This window comes from Thalia democratica, chromosome 5 (assembly GCF_965202585.1).
Source record: "Thalia democratica chromosome 5, ktThaDemo2.hap1.1, whole genome shotgun sequence".
Classification (NCBI taxonomy): Eukaryota; Metazoa; Chordata; class Thaliacea; order Salpida; family Salpidae; genus Thalia; species Thalia democratica.
The window spans coordinates 26636508-26646446 of record NC_139169.1 but is presented as its reverse complement, the minus strand read 5'-3'; the positions used below and the strand labels follow the sequence as shown (position 1 = coordinate 26646446).

At 28.6% G+C, this 9939-nt stretch overlaps 2 protein-coding genes across 2 annotated transcripts; both read right to left on the bottom strand.

Moving 5' to 3' along the window:
* Positions 1-3191: 3191 nt before the first annotated feature.
* Positions 3192-5124, bottom strand: LOC145837064 (uncharacterized). Its single transcript, XM_082944830.1, has 2 exons — positions 4619-5124; positions 3192-3631 (listed from the first exon to the last, which is right to left on the bottom strand). The coding sequence occupies exons 1-2, from the start codon at positions 4911-4913 to the stop codon at positions 3297-3299; spliced, it is 630 nt and encodes a 209-aa protein (XP_082800956.1). The 5' UTR covers positions 4914-5124; the 3' UTR covers positions 3192-3296.
* Positions 5125-6047: 923 nt separating this feature from the next.
* On the bottom strand, positions 6048-9425 carry LOC145836178 (uncharacterized). Its single transcript, XM_082943993.1, has 2 exons — positions 9010-9425; positions 6048-7253 (listed from the first exon to the last, which is right to left on the bottom strand). Exons 1-2 carry the CDS (start codon positions 9395-9397, stop codon positions 6268-6270), a joined length of 1374 nt encoding a protein of 457 aa, XP_082800119.1. The 5' UTR covers positions 9398-9425; the 3' UTR covers positions 6048-6267.
* Positions 9426-9939: the final 514 nt, after the last annotated feature.

The window sequence follows — 9939 nt, the reverse complement described above, 5'->3', positions numbered from 1 at the left end:
ATTTGTTTAGTTTTTAACTGCAATAACTTGTTTTAAAATTTAATGATTGATTTAATTTTTTAGGAAATGTTTATTGGTTGAGGGTCTGTTTAAATTAAGCTGTACCCGAACTGATGAATGTATAACAACCAAAAAAAGCATTGTGGCATCTGGTTTTTGACTCTTTGAAAATTTCTTAGGTTTTTAATAGTCTGTTAAGTCTTTTTTCGATCATTTTAAAAAGGTTGTTTTCGATAATGGACGAATGATTCGAAAAGTTTTAAAATATAATTGATGTTGGAGTTTTCTTTTTGGTGTGGTTTGAATATATTGTTAGCAGTATATAGGGATTTATCAATAAAATGTCATTTAGACTCGACAGACTATCAAAAACTGAAGAAATTTTCAAAGAATCAATAACCGGATACAAAAATGTTTTAACTACCTCAAATTTAACACACAAACTTAAACATTCAAACCACCAAAACAAAAAGATACCAACACGAACAAAAAAAAAACAATTTATTCCGCCCACCCTACTGCCAGTAAGTAAGAAGAAATATAGATAAAGCTTTTCTGCAACTAATAGATAAACATTTTAAAGAAGATCACAAGTTAGAAAAAAATGAATAGAAATAATTGGAAAGTTTCATACAGCTGCATGAACAATAATACAAAATTAATCCAAAAACATAATTGACAATAATTAAAAACAAAGAACGATGAAGAAGACGAAACAATATTTGTATCTTTTGAACGAAAGTTCAAAACTTATCCCTCTCAATAACAAATGCTTAGTTGAAAATTTCTTACATAAAGCAACAATCAGGCCAGAAAACATAACAAAAACTTTTTAAGCTCAACGGGTGGAGCTTTTAAAAAATAATGGTACAACTATATCTGTGAATTTTAATACTACAACGAAAACGGCACAGAAATACATCAGTGAACTAAAAAATAACAACATTGATTAAAAAACAGACTAGGAAATAATCTACCATATTAGCAAAGCCAAAAACCTACAAAGTTTACAGTACTTGCATACTAGAAAAAGTTGCGATTTCCAAAGCCGACAAAAGTAATAAGTTAACGTTACAAACCCTTCTATTCCTGCCTGCACTTCAAAACTTAAGTCTTTCATAATGTAGGTTTTATGCATGCTCTTAAAAAGTCTTTATATAGCTACTATTTTCTTTAAACTAGAAGTTTTTATAAACAGCAGTCAAGCACAATTTCATAGTTATGACAAGTACAAAATTAAGTTAATTTTTACAATTATAACAAGCATGTAATTCTTTAAATTTTCGACAGTTGCGTCACATTGAAAGTTGGCTATATTAAAATGTATCTCAACTAAAGCTTTTTCAATACTATTGACAAAATTCTTATATAAGCAATGTTTATTTTGACAAATCACTGGAAGAAAAATTGAAGCCTACAAATAGGTTTTTGTTATTATGGTTCAACATTAAGACTAAAATTTAGTTTGGTTTAAAAAAAATATTTTAAATACTATTTCCCATGACTGTTACATACATCCTTTATTTAATCACTGACGAGGTCTTTGTCCGAAACTTAGCTTGCATAATAAACGTTTTAAACAATAAATATATTTATTTTGTATCAGATCATTTCTACCTAGTATTTATTTATATATTTCACACCGGCACATTTATTTTTTTTAACTTGAAAAACTCAATTTACAATCAAGTTGATAAATTCCTAGTATATCAATTCTTGTTATATTCACTTAAAAGGTGATATCAAAATCAACAAGTTTCAACTTTGTACATATGGTTGTAGAAATCACAAGGTAAACTAGTAGGTAATATACTGCATCGCTCTATCATCAACAACAACCCGGGTGGCAAATTATGACCGCATAGTCGCGATGAACCGTTGTGCCAGGCAAACTGAACTTGCTCAAGCACTTTCTTGTTGAAAGTTTTATTTTTGAGTACAACAAAAATGTCACATTGGTCGTAGTTGACGGTCGTGGGGTGCAGTCTAGAGCTTATTAAAAAATGGCGAAAATAACTTAGCTTGGATAGTAACAATTACTGACTATTTAATTGATATGGTAGATAGTTATAGCATATATGATACTGAAAGTTACAACTTAATTTGAAATAACAAACTTGCTTGATGTTTTTTTACTTTTATAGTTGTGTGCAATTAAATAAATTCTAGTTTAAAATAATTCTTATTAATGATTCGTACAAAAATAAAGTTTGTTTTTAAGCGGACCATATAAGTGTTTGCATTAGAGTATACTTTTTTTTCTAATTCGGATTTGCTTATTATCACAACAAATTTTACTCATCAACTATTTTTCAAATTCAATCTTTAACTAGCGTAAAAAAGCTAGAAGCATGTTTTAAAAAGGCAATAAATAATTCAACTTATTACTGCTCTAGAAATGGTAGCTTGTAACAAAAAAAAAATCAGGAAACAAGTATTAAATATCTAAATTTTAAGTTTTTTAAAAAAGTTGCTCTTAAATTGGTAATACCTATACAAATCCTTGCAATCTTTTTGTTGTCAATAGCTTACATTTGTCTTTATTAGCTTACATTCTTTCAATAATGTTCTACAGATAATATAAAAATTTATAGCACCTAAGTAGTTCTGTTAATGTTTGAGCATAAAACAAAAAATAAACATAAAAACTATTAGCAGCAATTTTTCGTTACTTTCTTTAAAAACAGATTATTAAAATTTAAAGTATAAGTGGAAAAAGCTCATAATAAAGCTAAAAACGTAAGTTGATACAAAACTTTTTTTTAAAATATGAGATAAAATTAGTTAGACACCAAACTTTTCAAAAAATAATTTTTAAAACCACTATATAAAAAAAACTATTATTAGAGAAGTTAGTTTAAACTTAACTGTTTTTGATTAAAAAAAGTTAACTTACAAAAAACTTTTACACAAAAAGCTATTTTAATTTGTAAACAATGTGATCAATTAACACTTTAACAAATAGATATACTCTACAAACTTCTCAAAATATTATATGACTGATTCTTAAAATACAAGCAACATTTTGAAAACAAAGAATAAAATATAATAAGTAAAAAAAAACAGTAAATGATAACTTTAAAAACGAACATAAATATACTTAAATATGATGAAGCAACTACGAATTAACATATTGTTCATCTTTTAAAGAACAGTAAAATCAACAGCGTTTTTAATATTTTTTAAAACAAATTTTCAATAAAAAACCTTCTTCATTTAAAATTTCTTCCTTAAAAGTTCACCAAAAATTTCACTTAACCGAGATACTAAAACCGACCAATCAAATCTTCTCTTTCTCAACTCTCTCGCGCCACCCTGCTAATTTCGCGCGCCAATTTTTTCCCGCCTTGGACACGCCTCACCGCTTCCATTAACTTCCCGAACGTCGCCTCTTCTCCGAACCTTCTCGTCCACCCGACCAACCCGCGCACGACCCTGACGAACTCTGGTTGCTGATTGGTTGATATCCTGTCCACATCGCTCACGTTCATGCCCAGGCGCAGCAGCAGCGCCTCCAAGTGGAAGTTTTGAGCGGTGAGGAGAATTTTGCCGATCTTCCTAACTTGCTCCTCGCGCACTCTAGTGGCGGTGAGAAAATCGTCTTCTTCTTCCTCGGACTCCAATGATCCGTCTGTGGTGAGAATTTTTGTTTTAGTTTACTTTCTTTAATAAAATAATAAGGCTTTGATAAAGAATTCAGATTCTTGAGAAAACTTTATCTATTAATCTTACGGTATAGATAACCTAAGAAGTATTTAAATAAATAATCTAAAACTATTGAAATCTTAGTTTAAATATTTATAACAAATAAGTTTTCAAAAATATTTAGTTACAAAGTTATTCTGAAAAACTGATCGTAAGATTGATTATTTTTATATTAAACATATGTCACATCTCAAGACGGGAATAACGTGTACATTCTTTATTCCTTTACACTTAAACAAAAGAGAACCCTCAAAGGAGCAACGTTAAACCTGCAATATTTTATATAGCCGTATCAATCAATAGCGTTACCACATAAATTCAAAGTAGTATATGTTTTATAAAAAAGCGGTTGGCCATATCAGGAGTTTTATTACAACAGGAAAACTTTAGATAAAAATAGAAATAATAACATATAAGAGCAAATGTGTACTTAAAATACATAAAATAAACATCAGCAATTAGTCACAAGCAAATAAATAAAATATTTTAAAATTTTGTTATAAAAAAGCTAAAACTTTCTTCAACTGCATTATTTGTAGCTATTAAGTCAAAATTATTTTTTTCACTATAGGTCACATTTGGCCTGCTAGTCTCAAGTTTGCTAAACCATTGTGTATATGATATGTTGACTTATCTAAAATATAAATTAGTTTGGTATGCATTAAATTTAAAATTTAGTTGTTATCAAAAATGGTTAAGTAGAAGATGATAAAATATTTTAATAAGAAATAAAATTATCATATAATCTTTACTATTTGGTTTAGATAAATAATGCACAAGCTTAACTCTTATTGTATTAAAAGTCAACACTTAGAGAAATACTTTACAGATATTCATTTGTTAAGTAGCAAAACTAAGGACATATAACAAAATCACAAACTTATTTCATAGTTCGTGTGACATGTAAACAAACCTAAGTTTTCTGTATCCCCACCATTCTCACCGAAATCCCCCAGCAGCTTCTCGCTTATCCACTCGAAATCCCTCTCAACAACTCTGCAGAATTTCAGCAAATCACCCCTGCTCTTGTGCTTGAGGCAGCCAATCAAAAACCTGCACTTGCCTTCCGTATCTTCCAGTTCTTTCAGCGCGGTCAGTTCCACTTCAGATATTATTTTGTTGTCGAACAAGTCGTCGACCATGTAGTCGGGGTCCAGGTTCTCCATCAGGTAGAACTGGTTCCTTTTTATCAGCTCTTGCACACTCATTATGGTGCAGTTTGCAATTTTAGACTTGATAGTTAAATGCTCTGTGTTTATGCCTAATTAACGTTTCTACAGATTAATAAAATTAAGGTGTTCAAATAACTTATATTTGAGCAAAGATTCGTAAATACTATGTTACACTGTTTTAAATAAACAAGGTTGCCACTCTTTGAGTCAAAAAATCTTCCTTGAGTGACCAGAAACTTCCCAGAGTAACCTTAATTTCCCTGAGCTTTTTCAAATCCTTAAAAATTTAATTATTTATCAAAAAATTACAATGTTAACTGTAAGATTATTGAAGAACTAGCCTCAAGGCTAAAAAATTTCTAAATAAGCACTTAAAAATAAAGAAAATTAGATTTTTTGAACAAAATATTGAAACTAGATTAGCTAAAACTCATTCTAGATCTAGAAAAAAAATTCCCTGAGATTTTTTTAAAAATCTTAAAATTTCCCTGCAATTTTTAGAAAAAAACAAAACTGTCCTGAGTTTTCTTGAGTTAAAAAAAAAGAGTTAAAACTCCCTGAGTTTCCCTGAGATTTTCTATAACTTGAAAATTCCCTGAGTTTCCCTGAGTGTGTGGCAACCCTGATAAATAAACAAAAATTTTCTAATAATTGTTAACAGTAAACTATATGACGAAAACGTAGCTTAGTTTCTAAAGTACATTAAGGCAAAAGAGAAAAAATAACTTAAGTAAAAAATTTTGTTTCAGGAATTAAACATACATAGAGGTGGCTCATCATGTTCAAATTTTTGGAATGTTGAAGCTTACATAAATCCACCTATTTACCGGATCACATTCACGTTTTGGTAACTTTATGATGATCATGCTTCATTGACTAAGTACATGAGAATGAGTTTTTTTTTTAAGTGGTAAAACGTCATAAATTTTATAAACAAATAGTTAACAATCTGTAAAACAAATTAACATATGAACGAAAACAATTAAAGATTCTATCATAGTTGAATTATACTTTTTTATAAAAATTTGCTATTTTCATTTCCTTAAAATGATTAAAAAATCAAGTATATTTTAATGGAATGATTTATCATATTAAGCTTATTTTTTAAGGTGTAAAACATCATAAACATTATTTAAAAAATTAATAAAAATCTGCATAACAAATTAAAATATAACAAAAAGAATCGAAAATTGTACAGTGGTTGTATTATAATTTTTATGAAAAATTTACTATTTTCTGTTCTAAAATAACACTAATTATTCAAATACATTTAAATTTTGATTGACTTATAACAAAACAAACTAAATCACTAGTGTCTATATATTATAATATACACAAATGTTAAAATACATGAAAACTTTTTCAAGTTATAAATTCATCAGTGTGTAGATTACTTCTCAGTTTGAAAGAAGTTGAAAAAAGAAAAAGGTTTGTTCTGTTTAGGCGCTTCTACAACTTCCATTTCAGTTTTATTATTTACCACTGAATCGCTTAACTCGTGCTTTACAGCACAGGCTCTGAAACCCGATGTACAACTGAAAGGAAAATCGGCGCCTTCCGACCAAGTGTCAGTATCAAGATTGTATATTTCCATTGAACAATCGTTATAACAACGACCATCAATAACATAAACGAGATTTTTTATTCTGCAGCAAGCGAAATTTGAACGAGCTCTATTCATGGGAGCCATCAAGACAAACTTGTTCGATTTTGGCGAGTACATCTCAACACTTTTAAGATGACCGAAAGAGCTATCAACATCGTAACCACCAAACACATACAGCTTACCTTTATAAACGATTGAACTATGCTGAGATCTATTGCACCACATTTCTATTGGAGACGGTTTCAATGTATCCATAATTGGATCATAGATTTCAATAGAATTAGTGGAACCTCTTTGGTTGTTTTCAGTTCTTATGCCCCCTAAAATCCAAACCATCCCCATGTATTCAACAGCAGAAAAACTGTATCTTTTGACTTCTATCTTTAACTCTTTCCACACACAGGTTTTTGAATCAAAAATTTTACTGTCAATGATAGGTTCACTGGGCCAGCTTCTGTGGAGAATTAAAATTTTGTTACCAACTTTACATTGATGGAGAAATCTAGATGAAACATTTGATGGAAACTTGTATACTTTGTTTTCTGAAAACGACGTTATGTCACCAGTATCAGACACTGTATAAACCTTTCTATCAATTTCAAATATATCCGCACAGCCATCTTTTATTTTAATTCCTTTTAAGAGAGTCCAAAGTTGGTTTTTGATTGAGTATTGGTACAACTGTGTTGAATTCCAACGACCAACAACAATTGACTTTTCACTTTCTTCGTTGGTATCAACAACAGCTTTGTTTATTACCAATGTGTTACCTGTATTTAATTCTAAAATTAAACACATTATATTACGGTGGCAAGTCATAGGGGGATGTTGAGCAAAATAACTGAAACAAACCTGCATGTCTTTAACATATTTATTAACACAATTCAAAAGTGCCTCTGAAATCTTAACCATAAAAGTATTGATGAATGTAATAAAAAAAATTGAGTTAGTTTATAATGTTCATCCCCTATGATGCATCACACGCTGTCTTTGATATGGGCAGGGCTCTAATTTAATTTAAAAAAACTGAAAAAAGTCCAGAGAAGAATTTGAACCAATTTTTCCTGCTAGAAAGCATGATTTTTTTTACTATAATTAAAAAAAATATATATTGGCACCATTGGCTGACTAATTAAACTATCAGTAAAGCACTATAAATTATATCAAATGTATAAAAATTGGTTGATAATGTTTAAACTTTAAAACTCTAAAAAATCCGAACTTTATTTTACCTATTGAGTCCTTTACAAACAACTTTGTACTTAAAAATATGAAATCCTGTAAATTGTTCTTCTAAAATTAATCTAAGAATAGAACTAAAATTGTTTTGCTTTTAAACTTATAACATTAATAATAATAATAATACATAAGTTATAAAAATAAAGTAAATAAGTTTTGTCATGTAAAATTGCAATTGTTATAAAGAATCATTTTGCATATAAGGGCATAAAGGGGTCTGACATTTTTTTTTTCAAAATTTACATTGGCTGTTATATGAAAGCCCAAAGTATAAACTACATGTCAGTTTTTTCTAGAATATAAAATTTTAGTTTTTGAGATTTTTTAAGTTTTTGAGATTTAGACGTTTTATAAAAAGTTTTCTATACAAACTTATGGACCGCAAATTATCTAGGGTCTATTTTCTCAGTAGTTTAAATTCAATTCTCAGTTCACTAAAAATCTATCTCCTCCTTTATTTTTTGACCTAGAGACCTAAAGTTTTTATGAAACATTTCTTTTATAATTTTAAAGACTTGTAATACTTGTTTTTTAAAGAATTGAAAAATAAGAGTTGATAAAATGTTTGTTTTCCAAAACTTTCCTGCATTAAATGGATTAAGATATTAGTTATGGACTTACTGTGAAAATTTGAAGAAAATTGAAAAAAAAAAAAAAGGAGGTAATGGATTTTTAGTAAAACTGCCTTTTTTTGTGTTTTAGTTTGTGTCTTAGATTAGGAACATATAGAGGTCACACTGACTTTGATTACTTATATGTTGAGAGTTATTTTAGTTTTTCTTAATAAGATAAAAACGTCTAATAGCTCAGATTAAGTTCTACAAAATAAAATCAACTTGTAAATATCAAGGTGGACCCCCAATGCTATAAATATGATCTGTTAGAGATACCTATAAAAACCTTTAAAAAATTGATTTTGAGTTGTTCATAATTAAGTATAACAATTCTATTGTTCTTACACACAAAATTCTTTATATTAAATTTTAAATTAACTTTTGTAAAATCAAAGAAAATTTTAAATACAACTTCAACAACAACAGCAGTTAATTTATCAAAAGTTTATTCTTCTACATAAGTTTCTTTTTTTAATCTACCCTTTGTACTGTTTAAATTGTGACAAAGTTTTAAAATAAAATTAAAAACTAAAAAATACCAATATAACTGTTTACTAAAACTTTTTAGTCTACATAGTTTATTTTAAGTTGGATTGACATACTAACACATTGTTAGTGTAAAAATGTTCATAGAGAAGTTCATAAAAAAAATTTAACATGTAATAAAACTGACTTGTACTAGGTGTCTGATCATCAAACAAACATTGATAATTTTGTACCAAATTGGTAAGAGCTTCAACCTTTTTCTTTAAACTCTCATTTTCAGATTGCAATTGTCCGGAAGCTTTCTTAACTGCATTAATGTTATTTTTTTCGACTTCTAGAGCTTGCAGCTCGGAAAAAAGACTTAAATAACTATTTTTCTCTTTTTCCAACATACTTTTAGTGCTAGCATGATTCAACTTTTCTCTACTAAAGCTCTTCTCAAGAGAAACAAATTTATCTAAAAACATTTTCTGCAGTGTTTTTGTTTGGTTTTCATACAGCCTGAACAAATCCTTAGTTTCATTTGACACATTTTCATAAGACAACTCATCATCTGAACTTACTTTAGGGTACATTTTTCTAACAAAACCTTTCTTACCTACTTTTCTGCGGCAGTCAGGGCATGTTTGACTTGCATCTAGCCATTGCAGCAAACATGCTTGATGGAATAGGTGGCCGCAGTTTAAGACTGACGTTATGCACTTGGAAAAATCAATTGCTTCACAGCATATTGTACATGTGACAGACATTAATAATAACTGTAATCAAATACTATAACCTAAAAACCAACAAGTTTTTATTAAATTAGCAATTCAAGATTAAAAAGGTAAAATTATATTTATATTAGGCTATAGAAATTTTTACTTATTTTGTATGAGTTTTTCTATAATTTCTTTTTACATTTACTTTGGCTAATCAACTTTTCACATAAGCTAAAACAGGTAAAACAATAAAAGTGTTGATTTAAATCAAAACAAAATTAAAGAAGTTGTACCAACAAATTTTTATTTTGATTAAATTTAGCTAAACCTTTTTTAGGTTAGCCTAAAAAAAATTATTTTTGTGGAATGTTTGCAATATATGCAATAACAGGTGGACAGTTCAGTAGGTTTGTTAT